We start from the raw sequence: 16981 nt of genomic DNA, 5'->3' as shown, positions 1-16981 counted from the left end.
ACAAAATAAGCATTTTTACAACATTTAACAACTTCACTTAACTCTTCATTTAGCAAGGCTGACTCAAGCTCCAAGCTGTGACCAATAAGAACCCAAAGTTCCATGTACGTGTACAGCAGGAACACAGAGGGAGTCCTTCAGATGAAGGATCAGTAACTCCTGCTGGTAAGCACGTCACTCATGTATGCGTTGCCAGGCATTGCTAACTGAAAATGTCAGAGAGGCACAAAGGAAGGAGGACCATTTAGTACCGTTTGTTCTTTTCTGAGAGGCAGGCTGCAATGATGAAAACCATCATGCAAATAGTAGGCACTAGACAGAGAACAAGTCAAGACAGGCTGAGGGAATAAAGAGTTTTGATTTAGGAGGAAAAGGGGGAAAAAATTAAATACTGAATAGAGAGGAGAAAGACAGAATAGAAATGCATATCACAGCCTACAAAGACAGGATTTGTGAGTCTTTCTTAGCTCTGTTAACTTCTACTTAGTCTCCTTTTCTCTGCCCCAGGACACTTTCTTGTTAGAAATACATCCAAATGTTGAGCAAAAGAGCTTACCCAGGTGGGAAAACACACTGTTCCTTAAACAAACATTAAGACAACTAGCAGCAGGAAGATCAAAAGGTTTTGCTTAAGAAAGGGGTTACATCACTAGAAGACACTAGGAGCATTTTCAGTGAAGGATACTCCAATTTACTTACTGCAAATGAAACACCCACAGGCCTGCGAATCCACTTGGGTGGCTTTTTTAATGGTGGAATCAAGGTGGTTTGAGCTACTTGCTCTGGCACCTGCAAAGGAGGAAGGGTCTGTCCCGTGCCAAATGGATCCAGGTTGTTGAAGGAGGAAGAGATCTAGAATCAGACAGAGAAAAGGATAAGATATAACTCAATTTCTCTCTGTAATGGACTAAGCACCAAAAAAAAAAAAAAATGAAAATACTGCTAATAATTAATTACTTTCTTCATCAGCAAGGAGAGACAATGACAGAACATATTCCTGAAATACAAGCAAGCCCTTTGTAAGACAAAAGGTATTACCGAATAGTCCTCAAAATTATTTCTCAAAGCTTCACCTTCAGAGATTTTCTAAGTTTTCCTTAGCAAGACAAAACTCCCCAACAAATACTGCTTAGTGTAGCACCCAGCTCATAAAAAATAGAGGTTGCAAAATTGTTTTATGCAAGACAGTGACAAAACATGGTCAAAAGTTGTCAGTCTGTTTCCTGTATTGCTCATTGCTGTTTCTTTCAAATGAGTTAGTTTTAAAGACTTTCTCAAGCTTTTATACTACTTTGACAAAGCTAGTGAAATAATTTCTCCATACTTTACTGCCTAGATGAGAGTATGTCAAAACTGACCTCTGATCTGGATTTCTGACATTTAGGAAGTTGATGAGAATATATACAATGCTGTTTAAAAGCATTCTTCATTTTTAAAATTATTGGAATAGATTTGGTGTTTGCTAAGGATAAGCTTGACTAGATCATAGGACATAGCTCCAAAATGCAGCTGGCTAGAATGTCTGAAAGAAAGCAACACAAACCTTGGCAAGGTAAGGTTGCCAGAGGTTCACAGGCAAGATCTATATGTTTCATTTTTCAAGTCACTCAGCCACTTGAAAGGAAGCTTATTCCAAAGAAAGACCATTTCCTAAAGGAACAGCTAAAATTTAACAGATTGGTTACCCTAAACCTTAAAAGATACAAACAAATCACACCACCACGCTACAGAGGTACCAGCAGTATTAACTTCTGGGGCCTTTACCTTGTCAGCCTGTGTCTTCTGCTGGGCTTCTAAGTTCCCACCCATAACAGAGTAAATGTTAATCCATCCATCAAAAGTGGCAGCAGAGAAGACTGAAGGGTTCCTAGGACACCACTGGACATCAAAGCACCACTGACTACGAATGGGCAACTCATAAACCACCTATCACAGAAACAGAGAAGACTGAAGCATATAACATAGTTTGCTTTTCCCAAATTGCTAGCCCACTCTCAATTTACATATCACTATTGAATAAAAGTGTGACACAAGTATTTTATTTTTGCTTCTTGAAGAATGCATTTGCAAGATCAGAACTGTAGCACACTGAGCCCAAACAACAGAATGCTGTTAACAATGGGATTCTAATTGCAGAGCACAACTGACTTGCTACTTTTGGATTTTGTTCTGCTAAGTATCAGAGCACAATAACATTGTTGCAACTACTGTTGACCATTGAACATCAGAAAACCATGCAAGAAAACCAGAAGTCAATAAGCAAGAAGGTGTAATGAGCAAGAACATGTGGGCAGAAATTATAGAAAGAAAAACTTATGGAAGAAAAAAGTAGAACGAGAAACGAGGATTGCAATAGCTGCAGACAAAGGATATTACAGCCAACAAATCTCTGGTCCAGCAATTAAAAATACAAAATTCAATTAATGGCCCATTCATAGATTTCTTGCCTACCTGGGGCAACTCACTAACACAACCTTGACCACAACCTTTGACCTCACTGGAGCCTTTCAATACCCAAAGGGAGCCTACAGAGGGGAGGGGAATCAACTCTTTGAAAGGGTTGATATGTGTAGGACGAGGGGAAATGGTTTTAAGTTGAGGGACGGGAGATTTAGGTCAGACATCAGGGGGAAATTCTTTACCCAGAGAGTGGTGAGGTTCTGGAACAGGCTGCACAGAGAGGTTGTGGATGCCTCGTCCTTGGAGGTGTTCAAGGCCAGGTTGGATGGGGCCCTGGGCAGCCTGGTTTAGCATTAAACATGGAGGTTGGTGGCCCTGCATGTGGCAGGGGGTTGGAGATTCGTGATCCTTGAGGTCCCTTCCAACCCTGTGATTCTGTGTAAACCTCCAAGTCCGTAAAATGAAGGTATCTGCTTTGTGCCTCACAGGTAGAAAACTTTCCAGCATAAAGAATCCCAGTTTTGTTCTGTGTGATGATTATTTGTGTTGTCTGTTTGCAGGTATAAAACCTTGCATTTATTTATATTAAAATGCAGACTGCTCTAAAAGAATAAATCCCCTCCCCCCCCCCCCCCCCCAAAAAAAAAAAGCAAAGAAACCAATGCTACCCCTAAAATTAGCAGATCAGCCAATCTATGTAAATGCCCTGTCCTTATTACTGAAAACTCCCAGTTCTGGTATCATTCTAACATCTGGATGCATAAAGACAAGCCAGCTGTACTAAAAATGCTTTTTAAGTTCTTCCTCTGAAACAAAGGGAAAAGACTTCAGTAAGAATTACACATTTCAGAGTCTGATTCTCTTCCAGTCATCAGCTACCTGTATGGAATGAGCTCCAAAACCCATGAAACTGCAACAGCACATGTAATGTCTTTTACAAAAGGGGCAACCTTTTTTCATGCCTCCATGGCAAGTGGTCAGACATCAAGTTGTCCCATGAGGTGAATCCACTCTGAAGCTCGCAGGCGTACTTTGTTCAGTATTGTAGAAGTACTTTCCCTGCGCTATCACCAAGATCCACCCAGCAAATTCCGTTCAAAGTTCAAATTTCAGTTTTATCCAGAAACTCAGCACTGAGTGAGGAGGCATGTTGAGAATTTTTTACACAGATTTACTTTAAATGCTTAAATTTAGCGTGAAGCATAACTTTTTCAAAAATGTTAATTCTGAGATACAGGTAAAAAACTACACGTGAAACCACTGTGCTCTGAATAAAGTTTGCAAGCATATTTAATTATATTGTTCCCTTCTGAATGACCACAAAAAATGATCCTTGCTCCCATTTAAGTTCCCCCCATCTTCTAGTACTCTTGGAGAAAGAAACAAATGGACATAGTGAACACTGTGTGTGAACGCAGAGTAGACTTGATTTGCTTAAATAAAGTTTTAGTCAAAGTTTGTGTCCATGACCTCTAGACACAGATACATCAGAGAAAATCTCTGCTTGTTGTTTTTAGTCAGGATATGGACAGCGTTGTCATTTTATCCAAAAAAGAACAGTGCAGAAGACATAGTGGAGGAAACAACATTGGCATTCCACACAAATACAAAAAAGGGGTCAAACACACAGTATAGCACACAGGCTTGTATGAAGAAGACAAGGTGTACTTATAGTAGTTAAGTACCTCCCCTGTACCGGGGTTCCAGCACAAGATCCGGTTGTCTTTGGCGCTACTCAACAGCAATTCAGGGTCAGCCTGGCACCAGGAGACAGACAGAATCCCCCTAAAACAGACCGGAAAGAAATCAGTGGTACTTCATAATCAGCCCTCTCTCTCACTCTGTCAATAAGAAGTGCTGGTGCATGTTGGTTTAAGTTCAGAAACACAAGTTTTCATACCTGCTTCAACCAGACTCATCTGTGAAACAAAACAACCTAAAATAAATAGCCTCACTGCTCCAAAGCCGGTCTTGCAGATGCTGGCCTCTGAAAGATGGAGGTCCTTGAAAAGGCAACGTGACAAGCAGGCCCTCACCTAGTATGTCCTTCCAGCTGGCTCAAAGGTGAGGTAGCAAAACGTAAGTCCCATATTTGGATCACTGGCAAGCGGTCATCCTCAGAGGAAAGAACTAGCTGGGTTGCAACTTCTGGGTGCCAGGCCATTCCTGAGCAATGCATCTCGGGACAAAAACAGCACAGGATGAAAATTCAGCAGCGCAAGCTGGCAATGGCACAAATGGCCAAGAGCCACTTCTTTCTGCAAGTAACTTGCCTAGAATGCTTGACATAGAGCAAGTCTAGCAATACCTTACTATGAGAAGCAAGAATTTCTACTTTCTCTTTACAGCCAAAAAACTAACCAATAGAAGTTGGATGACTAGGTCAAAGTTGACTGAGGAAGACAGCTAGGATAAAAATGAAGGAGGCTTCTCATAAATGAGACACAAACACAAACGTAAAACAAGGGCACTGTGTACTTCAGGAATAGGTAGGAGACTTGTTTTTGCAGTTTGTTAGGAAGAGAGAGAGAAGTATGCTTTGATGCTGTAGCTCCAAGAAAAAGTCACAACAGCTCCCACGGTACAAGTACTTGAACCCAAGAGCTGTGCCACTGCTTTGCTGTGGTGCCATGTCATAAGCAAGTCAGAATCAGTCTTCACTCACTCTGTTACTGTGGTCACTGACTTTGATGATAGGTTCATTCTTCCTGAGGTCCCAAACCACTGCCTTGCCACTGGGGTGAGCGGAGGACAGAATATGCTGCACCTGCCGATTCCAAGACACCACACTGATATCTTCATGAGGCTGCAAAGATAGAAATGGCCATAGGTCTATTATCTCTGTGCTGAGGAAGCACTAATCACAGGATCTGACACTAGACTAACTAGAACCTGCAAAACATGTAAGATCAGGCTGCAGACTAGAGAGAACTATAGCTGAGAGAATATTAATGTTTTTACTCTGACTCCCACGAGAAACATAAATGGAAAAATGACCTTGTGCAACATTTCAGAAGTGCAGAGAGATGGAAAATGGTACAGCATTCAAGGCTAATTGATGTTACTGTATCTCCTGCAATGCAGGAGATAGATAGGAAAGGAGACAAATGCGAGGCTTATCGGAGAAAAAGCTAACCTGCTTTTAGACAAGTTTACTATGGTTGTCCTGAATAACATGATCATAATCAGCTTATTCCCTTTCAAACTCAGGAAACATTATCTAGAAATAACAGCTGAGAAGCATTAAATGGCTCACTGGCCACACTGGGTATATTTTGCCTTCATGGAATATGAAAAGCTTCACATGAAGCCTGAAGTAAATTGATTCCTCAGAGAAAGCACAATAAAGCATCATTAATCCAAAACACATGCCCCAGCTGCACCTTAAGACAAACCGGTCAGGTACCCGATGCAAATTCACAAAGAATTTACTCATCCATGCAAAGTGCATTGTTCCACAATTTATTAGCCTACCTCACCTTCCTTACAGCATTCTTTCCACTCCCTCAAAATGAAGCCTATCAGTTATGATTCATCTTTCCCCTGACAAAGGTCAAGCTTATTCTCCCTTCACAGACTAACTACACCAAGATGATTCCATACAGTCACACGTTTTGCCTTCCCTACTGAGATACACGACTGCGGGGCTATTGCCTGGAGGAAAACTCATTTACCTGTGATTTAGTTCCTGGAGTCATAGGCACACTGAAGTTATTCAAGTCCCAGATGAAAATTTCAGAATCATTGGCTCCAGAAGCCAGAAGATTGCTCTGCAGAAAAAAAAAGAAAAGGTCATCTGAATTTCCTGCTTATGGGGAAAGAGGACAGATTTCCTAAGAATAAGCATAAGCAAAAAAACTCAAGACTTCCACAGCCAAATAAGAGTTGTATTTAACAGATGCCTCTAAGATTATAAACTGAGCATGTTTCTGGCCTCTATGTCTTCAGCTGTGCCATGATAGAAGCTTATTTAAAATTTGTCTAGCAGGCAACTAGATTTGCAGTTGAATACCTTTAATCATGAAACTTTGACACAGGTCTGGAAGCCACTGCCTCTGGCTAGCTGAGCCTTTGCTCCAGGCATCAGAAAGTGCAGGCTTCCCAAAACAGTTTGTGTTCACAGACCTATTTGCCTTTGTGCTGCCACAAGAACTCGTGTTCTGTGCAGTTTTTGCTTATTTTGCAGCCTCTTCAAGCATAATCAAAACCCCACTGCATTAAACACTAATTAAAAACAAAAGTCCTGCCTTCAGATGGGTAATGGTCCAGCTTGTAACGGCATTACAAGATATGGTTTGTTTTGAGGTAAAATGAATCAAAGGTCACTGTGTAATCCAGTAACAAAGCTGTGAGCGGTGCCCTAATCAAAGTTCCAAATCAATCTTGTGACACAACTAGCACATCTCTTTCACGTTAACTACTGTTCCTACAGTTAATAAATCTGTATATACAAGGGAAAAAAAAAAACACAAATCCACGTTTGTTTGTAAGTATCTTTATGTGACATACCTGGAAAGGATTGAAGTCAAGAGCTCGAACAGGCCCTGAATGCTTCTCTGTCTGCCCAATCACAGGATCACTCTTTGAAGCCAAGATCCGGTGTGCACTGTACATTGTCAGTACACCATTTTCCCCTCCACCAATGATCACTCCAGAGGATTCTGGGGACCCATTTCCAAAGTTACCCCAGATCAGCTTATGAAACCTAAAGAAGAAAATAAAGTCGGCATAGGCTACAGTATTTGGTGGAAGTCAAGACATTTTGCATTACCAAACCTCCAATGCGATTTGTGTGAAGTCAAAAATATTTAGTCCTTGATGACAGAGATAAACTGATTCAAAAGATCACTTTATACCCTGAAAACAAATCCCCTCTCTCCTTTTTTGTACCAGAAAAACCCTCTTCAGTTCCACTGGGCAATAGCATGAGACACTGATACCTGTTTGAGGCAGGAAGCGTTCCTTTCTGCTTCATGTCCAGAGAGGGATCCCTGAAGTCAACCTCAAATATTTCCAAGGTGGCATTTGTACTGAAGGATGCATCCAGTTGCTGGGCAGATGTTCCTAGCAGAAGTACAAGGGTAGTACTTAGAACTGACACTTTTTCAAGATCACTATATATAAACAAGGCACTGGTAAACTTAGTAGTCAACACATCATCAGTGCTGTGCCTATTCAGGGAGAGGACATATGCAAGTACCTCAGACACAGGAACTAGTACAACTGAGACTTTAAAAGAAATTAAAAACTCTTCAAGAAATTCTGGGCACGAGGATCACTGCTATGCAAGTATTTTCCTCTCTTTTAGATAGATATACTTCATGTATCTTATCTAAACTACCACAGTTCCTGATAGTAAGTTGTAATTGAAATTACAAATACAGGTGCTTTTTCAGATCCAGGTAAAATTATGCTCTTAAATATTTCTGTATACTACTCAACTTTGACCAGAAGTCACGATCATAAGTTCTATCCTTAGCCTACAACAAAAGCTCTCCAGTTTTAAGCCAACAAAGCATTCCTTGCAACCCACACAGAAACAGTAGTCACTCAGTGATGGCTTCCTTCTCCCCAGTTTAGGGAATAAAAGTTAAAAATAGATTTAACATCACCTAATGAGACACTGCCATGCAAATAATTACCCAGCTACAACAGGGATGCTTTGTAACTGCCTATGGCAAGAGAAGAGCCCAAGGGATCATAAAAAAGCAGTACAAACAATAAACTGCAGCTTCTGATCTAAAACAGATTGAAGCCAAGGCCTTTGGTCCAATCAAAACTCTGGTCTTAGTAGAGAAACTCAAAATAGAAAATCTACCCCAAAAACAGTAATGCTGCTTTTAAGGCAAAAGCCAAACTTTAGTTGGCTTTTGTAGTCTTCTGAGAGCCATTCCTGAAAAAAAAAAAAAAAAAAGCAGGACAATATGTCAACCCTGCACAACCCAGACAGACAGCAGACAGGCCTGATTACTTCCCACACTGGGTAGACAACGCAAGCTGTAAGATCCACATGGACGCTAAATTCACCTACTTCCAACTCTGTGAACGCGGGGATTTTGTGCTTCAGGAAATAATATGGTTATAAAAATTGTAAATGATGGTTCTGCAGAAGCGTTGAAAACTGAATGTAAACCAAGCCAAGTGATATTAGGAAGAAAAGAATTTCATTCTTTGGCTGTCAAGCTACTTGATAATGACTGAAAACCAACAAACTGAAAGTGAGCTTAAGTGAACACGATTAGGGTGCATTAGTTCCACAGATATACTACGTAACTTTGTTTAATTTTTTATAGCAAGCAGGCACTGGAGTTCATACAGACTTAATTAAAAACTAGATCAAAAAAGCAATGTATTCACCCTCTGAAAAATGACTGCTCTTTAAGGTGTTAATGCCAGGCATAAAAAATAACCTCCATAGGGATGTCACTTAAAAAAAAAAGTGATAATGTTTTCAGCATATTAAGAGATAACTTCAAGAGATAATTAAAGTAGGAATTCCTGAAAGTCTGGGTTTTTTTGTTTGTTTGTTTTCTTTTTACCAATACAGCTCTACTTAAAGTCTCTCTGTGATTCATACTCTGAGTTTATTGAATCATGAAGAACTTTACCTGTTGCTAGATAAATGGGGTGGTTGTTTGCAGGACTCCAAGCTTCTACAGCAGTTCTCTCAATTTCCTTTAGCTTCATTTTCTAGGCTCTAGAAGAAATTTCACACAGCAGTTAAATAGCTAGACAAAGCCAACATGAAAATAACCACAACAGTAACAAAGCATACTCCTTACAGTGGTATCAAGAAAAAAAGCTCTCTCTCTACTGAGAGTAATTATTTGCTGCTTCCTGAGTTAGTACAGTTTTACAGGTACAAATTAATAAAAACACAATTCCTGCTGTCTGAACCCAGAGTTTCCTTAGTGCATGTCTCTTTTTCATATACTCCAGTTACAGGAGAATTTCAGTGAAAGGGAGGGGATCCGAATTAAACAACGCACTCAAGTCTTCAGGCCCAGGCTGGTTTAAATCAGCTCCGAAATTCACTTAAATGTATTTGTAAAGCACCAGTTGCTCTCTCTGAACACGCTGGTGTCAGGACACATAGGAAAAAATGGAGCAGATGGAATCTAAGGACAGGGTAAATTCCAAATAGCAAAGCGATGTGGCAACAGAAAACAAAGTGCAATGCTACCACATGCCAATTTAATTAATGTACTTTGCTCTCACACCTCAGAGAAGCCAAAGGAAAAATCATTTGACCTTCTGCTTCAGTTTGTAAATGGTAGCAGAAAGGAGAGAGGAAGTGACCCAGAATTATCCACTGGGTTTCAAGCCCAGCTCTGACCATAATTCTTTTTACTGAGACTGAGTAGACAGACACATATCCATACAAGGGCAACACAACCTCCCAACATCACTGCAGAAACAGTTAGGCAATAATGTAGCGAAATATTTGAAAGACAAACATCAACAGTGCACAGTCAGGAGACTGCAACATTGAGTACAAATATAACTGCTGTTCCAGGTGGGATCTCATTCCTACTGGGTAGAAAGCAGCCAGCACCAATCAATTCCAGGCCTTTTAGGCACATAACCATTAGCCAGGCTGTTAGTTTAGTCACATCCCGAGCCCACGTGGCCTCTCTGTCCAGATGCAGGATAACAAATGTCAATCATACAGAGTTTGACCATAGACCAGAACACGGACGCTTCCTCCTGGTCTCCTTCATAAAGGTAGCTCGCCGTGCCCAGCCCACTGCCTGGCCAAAGCATATTAAGAGAAGTTTTGAAAGTCTTCCATCATCTTGACGGCCTCCAACTGACAGTTTCCCCATTCAGAGACATTTGGTCAGCAGCATTTCTAGGACTCAGACCTCATGTCTAGTAACTCCAGCCTCAGCTTATTCTCTGTCGCCAGTCAGAAGGGTAAGGACATATTCCCACTTCCTCATGTCATGCCAGGACATGCTGTTTGAATGCTTTTTAGCATTCATTTTTTAGGGAGCACAGTCACAGAGAAACACTGCCCTGGCCTGCTCCCCTTTTCAGCAGTGAGGAATGAAAACATCCCCAGAAGGAGCCTCAGGAATCTGCTAGCAAGGGCCTAATGCAAAAACATCCTTACTCCATCAGAACAGGGGTGTCAGACAGCCAGTGTGTTTCCTATCAGTCTCCTCCCTGCCTCACCCTCCTCTGCTTGAGCTCCATCAGCTGCAGGAGCCAGATGCACACACAAGCCTCACTGCTTCACTTTGAAATGACAACCTCCTGCTGACCCATTAACGTTATTACATTACGGCTAAGAGACCTCCTCTTCCTGGTAAGTAAAACAATAAAGAGTATAACCACCAAACTCCTGGCTAGGTGAATGTTACAGGCTTCCTCCCTCTGCTTACCCTCTGTGCTGGATAGGCTGCAGGGATGGATGCCACAATCTGTATTTAACAGGCAAACTCAAAGACAAACTCACAAAACCATAAAAACCTTACTGACTGACTGCCCAGCTCTTCTTGTCAGTAAAGCACTAAACATTTTGCATAAGAAAGTCAGCATTATTGTTCTCTTTTCACAAAATTCTGTTAGAACAAAACTGGAAGGTAAAACATCTTGCCCATGCTAACTCACTCAGATACAGGAAAGCAAACAAGTGGCTTGCCTAATAAATTGGCTGAACAGGACAACTGCAGGAGTATCAGACAACAGGAACTGGACAGCTTCTATGTCCCCAGCCATCAAGGCAATGCAGCAGCAGGGCCAACAGATTTGAGGGCCCACAGAAGACACACAGGAAGCCAGAAGATCACAGTATCATGCCCTAAAACAAATTCTACTATTTCAGCTCCATTGCAGCAGTACCAATGCAGCAACACTTCCTTAAGTCCCTGGGCTCTAAGTCCATAAGGTAAGAAGCCCTGACTTGAGTCTTCCACGATACTTAAAGAAAGAAAAGGCTCTTTAGCAACCTCTTGTGGTTGTCTGAGAAAAACTCACAAGTAGCGGACTCTTCCACAGCACAATTTTTAAGGAGAGATTGCCACCTGCTGTCATCTCCCAAAATAGCACCTAAGACTTCTGAGAAAGCTCATGCTTTTCTTACGACCTTTAATTAATTAGCCATGACAATTCCACCTCCCACTCCTCCAGAGGAACATCCGATTACAGACACAATGCATCAGCGGATCTCAGCCCAAGTGGCAGCAGCAGAACAGAAGCAGTGCTCCCCCAAAGCCTCTCCCAGCCTTGCTTTCCTGCACAGTGTCCTTAAATGGTAACAACGCCTGCAAAGCCAAACCCGGCCCTGCCGGGCACCACTCACTGCTGGGAAATGGAGGGCACGGGTAGGAGCACATGCTCTAATACCGTAATGGATTACACACAGTGCTGACAGGGGCAGAATTCCTTATCTACAATAGCTTGAAACACTTGTAAAAGACCAAGCTGACCTTCTATCTTCTGTTTGAATCTCAGAGCTGCCACAATAACCAACCCTGATGCCACTCCTGCAAGGCCTCTCTCCTTCCCCACCCAGGACTGTCAGTATGGCCCTACTCACTTCTCCAGTCCCCCACACCACTGGGCATCAAACCATTCCCCCTTCATAGAATCATTAAGGTTGGAAAAGACCTCTACAGTCATCGAGTCCAACCATCCCATCACCACCACCGTGCCCACTAACCATATCCCTCAGTGCCACGCCTCCACGGTTCTTGAACACTTCCAGGGATAGTGACACCACACCCCCTCGCCCCCGGGCATACCGCTCCTTTCAACAGCTCCCGGTGATGCTGCCCTCCTGCACAGCCCACGAAGGAAGCTGCCAGCCCGACCCACTGTAACCAAGCACACAGCAGAACACAACACTCAGCCAAGGTCACCTGGCAGCAAAGCAGCCCCCCGGAACCGACAGAGGCCATAGGGCCACGGCACAGGAGCTGAGACGCAAACTGCGTGACGCTCCACACCCCAGGATCAATCCCAAACCCTCGCACCGCTCCTTCCTTTCCGCAGCTCTCTGGCATCGCAGCCTACAGCTCTCCCAGGTGCTTATTATAGACCCAGATTACAGGCGGCACAGGCACTAATCGCGGCTAATCGCCGGCGCTGCCGAGGCGGGGTCGCAGCAGGGCAGGGCTCGGCTCGACACCATCGCGGCACGGAAAGAAACTTCTGAGTTTCGTGCGCTCCAGCCACACGCCTAAAGAAACTTGTCTCGCTGCGAGCACACTCCAACTATCGCCAGGCACGCTCTGCGCACGGCAGCGCGCACACGTACCGGGGCGGCGGAGGCCGCCGGGCGCAGAGGCGCTCCGAGGGCACGGGGCCGGCCCGGCGCACCCAGCGGTCACGCGCGCCGTGCCGCCGGGAGAGAGGGGGGGCGACGGAGCCGCGGTAACACCGACCCGAGCGGCGGAGGCGGCTGGCTCGGAGGCCGCGAGGTCGGCCCGCGGGCGGTTCCTGGGGCCGAGCGGTGCGGAGCAGAAGCGGCCGCTCGGTGCCGGCCCGGGTGGGGGCGAGGAGGGACGGGGAGGAGAGGAGAGGCCGCGGCCCTTACCAGCTGCCGGCCGTCCCGCCGCTCGGTCCCGCAGCTGAGCCCTACGACGGTGGCCGCCGGGAGCCCAAAAGACACCGCCTCCGAGGAACGCGCCCCGCCCGCTGCACTGCGCACGCGCCAGCGGCGCCTCCCCGCGACTCGCTCGCAGGTGGAGTGCGGGCAGGGTTACGGCGCGGCGCCTACCGCTCAGCGTCCCCAGGAGCGCCTTCCTGTGCACAACACGTTGTTTCGTGGTCCCCGCAGTTCAAAAAATTACCCGAAAAACTCAAACCCCGCTGAGGTAAAGCACCGTTGTTTCCAGCTTAAAAGCAGGAGCCAGGCAGCGCGTGGATTGCTCAGCACTGCCCAAGAGGTCAGCCTTATTTACAAACACTTCTGTGTCCTAGGACTGGGTCACCTCATTTCCTTGCACACACATCCCTACAGAAATGACACAGAGACCAAACTGCCCTTTAGAATGCCGTTATGAGGTCTTTTCTTACACTGGTAATTGCAAGTCGTTTCCTGTAAATGTCCGCTTCCCTTAATGCACACAACTGAATGACAGCAGGGTGCTGACAGCAGAGCAGGGAAATGGAACTTCTATCACACACCTATGTGGAAGGCATTGCCCCCTTTAGCAAAGAGGAAAAAGCTTATGGCAAAGGGTGGAGCTAGAAAATAAAGGAGCTGAATTAAACTATGCATAACTTTCCCAATCAAACAGGGAATAACACCACAGGAGGCCCTTACCTGAGCTCAGGCTGGGTAGCACACAGCTTGAGCACCTGTGCTCTCAGACCTGAAGTCCAGGGCAGAGCTGGGTTTGTTTGCTAGCTTTTTTTGGCAGGCTTCACTAAAGTCATCTACAGCAGGAAAAGATCAAAGCCAAATCCCACTGAGGAAGGACAGTTGTTCGCATGGAATGAGACTCCCGAAATCTAGCACTTACACTTAACCAGACCAGACATTTCACATAAGCCAGAAGTTTGCCCCACATCATAGCCTGTCTAGAAAAAAGGCAAATAACATTTAATTCCATTGGCCACTGCTTTACCTTTTTAAAACAACAGAAGACAACTAGCACAACAGGTATCATTGATATATTTCACTGCAGTTAGTGGTTCAATGTTGAAGAACAAGCATTAACTTATGCTGCAGTGAAAACTAAAGAAGATGCCAGCCCCAGCAGAGCTAGTGCAGGATAAAAAGCACTTCCAGCAGCTTTCAGATTTTGTAGTGCGTCACAACTGGTGGCTCTTTATCGGGGTCCCCTCCTTTCTCCAGATACAGATCATTGAAGGGATACTGCTTCGGTCCCTACAAAGACAAAAACAGCAGCAAATACACCACATTCAAACAAGCAACTTAGGAGGTAAGGAGAAAACATCTCATTCAACTTCCCCCTCAGTCTCCTCTAAGACCCCTAACCTTTCCCCCTTAAAAAAGAAGGCATGTCAGCCACTCCTTAAATTTCAGTGTAACTGCTTCAGTAGAAATATCAGATCAGGAAATTCAGACATTAGAGGTTGGGTTGTTTTTTGCAAAAACCCAAGCCCTCCAACAGGGAAATATTTAATCAACCAACAGTTCATCTCACAGTGTGAGGATAACGCATTGCAAGAACTGTTTGCTTGTTTGTGTTCAGACTCATTTATCAGTAGTATTCAAAATGATGCAGGTCATTGGAGAGAATGAAAAACACGGGGCTAGAGAAGAGCAAAAAGGCATTTCTCATGCACATGGGCACACAGGCAGTAGAAAGCCTAGACCAAAGGATGGATCCCGTAAGAAAATTAAAAATTAGTTCCCTGGAAATGAGAACTGCTCACTGTGAAACAACCTGTGAACTCAACTGAGCCAGCCAACAGAGTACCTTAGGTTGAATTAAGTGTCTCTTGTTGCCAGCAGGGTTTCACATCCACACTCACCCAACTGCAGCAGAAAATACTCTTTTGGCCATCAGCAGTGACAAGCAGCACAGCTATTTTCCCTCCCTCTGCCCAAGAGTATCACTCACCACAGGCCTGTAAGATGGATAGATCTCTCCAACAGCAAACATGACCAGCATGGTACCCAAAAAAATCAGGAAGTGGTTGCGCATAGTATGCCATGGAACTGGAGTAGGTGATGTATCAACACGATTCCGAATATACATGTCAAAGTCCCAGTGCATCTAAAGAATAACAAGAACAAAGAAGGATACAGATTTACCAGCAGTACTCAAGCTGCTTTTACCTAGAACTATTTACAACATTCTCAATCACAAAACTGCTAGAAGTTACCTTTAATCTCCACCACACAAGTGGAGATAAAGCCACAGAGGCAATAATTGCTTACGGTAAAACAAGGCTCCAAGTTCCATCCTATGTTCATACCTGGCAATCATGCTTAATTATAAGACAGGAGCAATGTTTATTTATATGCATAATCACTCCACTTTAGATTTATTCCCCAGCACAGTTGAGAAGTCATGGTAGAAACTGGGACCCTTTTTTTTTAATGAAAGATCAGTCACACATCTGAACAGAATTAGCAGCTGTATTCCAAACAAAGAAGCAACCACCTGCTATTTGGAAGCTGGTTCCTCAAAGTAGGTAAAGCACCTGCTGCTACTCCTTAAGAGTAAGGGCAGTGGGAAGCCACCTCAAGTAGTAACAAGAGCCAGTTCTTACAACTAAAAATCTTACCCATCTTAAGGGCAGCATTACCTATACATGCCTTCATGTGCTGACCAGCACAAAAATACAGAATCACCACAAGGGTTTCTATGTGGTGCTTCCTACAGACACTGCAACGCAGACTTTAAACTCTACTCTGTGATACACATGCTAGTAAGCTCTTGCATGTTTATACTATGATGTATTACATCACAAACTTATATAAACTCTACTTCTAGTAAAAAGAGCTCAAGTCAACTACCAACTCAATAATAACAGCTAGATTCCAGTCCTTCACAGAAAGGCCACATACTAACAGAAGTGCTTACTCCTGACCAGGAGCTTGAGGAGCTTAAGATAATGAAAGTTGACACAGATGCTTTATTTGAGCAGGTTTCTCCTGATGGTCACAGCCTTTACTTCTGACTGTTCCTGCACTGCGTGTAACACCCCCGTGCTTGCGGATGTGTTTGAACAAGGAATAACAAAGCAAGCACAGTAAGGATGCCCACGTAATGCCATTCAGTAACAGCAGCACTGATGCTGAACGCTGTTGCAGGTGTTCTCACCGGCTCTCCCCAGTTGCGCCTCACATCTGGCTGGTCCCACTGGTACCAGGGGTCTCGCTCATGTATGGACTTATTAGGGAGCATGGGATAATCACCATACCTGTGAGAAACAGACACAAGCCAACAGCCTCGAGAAATCTGTATTAATTTTGGCACATAATATATATCCATATACATATCTATATATGGATCCACGTGCACATGTATCTTTTTGAACACACACCTATGCCAACACACCCACCGCTGCAATACCCACGCGATGCCTTCCAAGCCCACAGGCACGCAGCAGTGAAGAGTGCAGCAGGCTGCAGCCAGACCCCGGCCGCAGGGGGCAGGGGCTCCCAACTCACCCGAAGCCGTCGTCAGGGTAGGGCTGGTAGTCCTCCACTCGCATGTTGTACTTCTTGGCGGCTGCCGCCCGCTCCTCCGCCGTTCTTGGGTATGGCCCGGGCAGTTGATCCTTGGTCAGACCCGAAGCTAGACGGAGCGGGGCAGTGGGCGCAGGCCCGGCCGGGAAGGGCACGGCGCCCTCACAGCCCGCAGGCCTCAAGGACGCCGCCCATCCCACCGCAGCCGCCCATCCCACCGCGGCCCCCCGCTCCCGGCCGCCCCTTACCCGCCCGTGCCCCTGAGGGCGCCGCAGCGGCGGCCCGCGCCGCCCGCAGCCAACTTGCTGCTTGCTGCCAGAGGACACCGCCGCGCCCGGCCGCCGCCATCGCCCCGCCGCGCAGCGCTGCCGACGGTGGCTGGCAAGGACAGAAAGGAAGAGAGGAAAAGGCGAGAGCCGGGGCCGGCCCTCCGCCAGAACCACCACAACGCAGGGGGGCGCC

At 44.9% G+C, this 16981-nt stretch overlaps 2 protein-coding genes across 8 annotated transcripts in view; both read right to left on the bottom strand.

Annotated features, from left to right (window-relative positions):
• The window catches only part of SEC31B (SEC31 homolog B, COPII coat complex component), a 132942-nt gene that overhangs the window by 19202 nt on the left and 96759 nt on the right, over positions 1–16981 (bottom strand). For 2 of the 7 annotated variants that reach the window (XR_007377092.1, XM_048945340.1), the window contains exons 1-10: positions 9183–9523; positions 9009–9097; positions 7341–7464; positions 6910–7105; positions 6075–6170; positions 5066–5206; positions 4437–4579; positions 4086–4185; positions 1765–1926; positions 700–852 (exon numbers count right to left, since the gene is read on the bottom strand). Coding sequence is in view for 6 of the 7 variants with exons in the window: in XM_048945340.1 (XP_048801297.1) it covers positions 700–852; positions 1765–1926; positions 4086–4185; positions 4437–4579; positions 5066–5206; positions 6075–6170; positions 6910–7105; positions 7341–7464; positions 9009–9087 (1194 nt within the window). In the remaining variant the exon portion in view is untranslated. Of the gene's footprint in view, positions 1–699; positions 853–1764; positions 1927–4085; positions 4186–4436; positions 4580–5065; positions 5207–6074; positions 6171–6909; positions 7106–7340; positions 7465–9008; positions 9099–9182; positions 9524–12266; positions 12427–12664; positions 12712–12943; positions 13054–16981 lie in introns of those variants that run through there. The other 5 variants (XM_048945341.1, XM_048945343.1, XM_048945342.1 and 2 more) reach the window with 5 other exon arrangements.
• On the bottom strand, positions 14010–16962 carry NDUFB8 (NADH:ubiquinone oxidoreductase subunit B8). The gene is made up of 5 exons (XM_048945376.1): positions 16768–16962; positions 16502–16628; positions 16152–16251; positions 14943–15098; positions 14010–14242 (listed from the first exon to the last, which is right to left on the bottom strand). Exons 1-5 carry the CDS (start codon positions 16865–16867, stop codon positions 14150–14152), a joined length of 576 nt encoding a protein of 191 aa, XP_048801333.1. The 5' UTR covers positions 16868–16962; the 3' UTR covers positions 14010–14149.

This window comes from Lagopus muta, chromosome 5 (genome assembly GCF_023343835.1).
Source record: "Lagopus muta isolate bLagMut1 chromosome 5, bLagMut1 primary, whole genome shotgun sequence".
Taxonomy (NCBI): Eukaryota; Metazoa; Chordata; class Aves; order Galliformes; family Phasianidae; genus Lagopus; species Lagopus muta.
The sequence above is the reverse complement of the archived record's forward strand: the minus strand, read 5'-3'. Positions and strand labels throughout refer to the sequence as shown.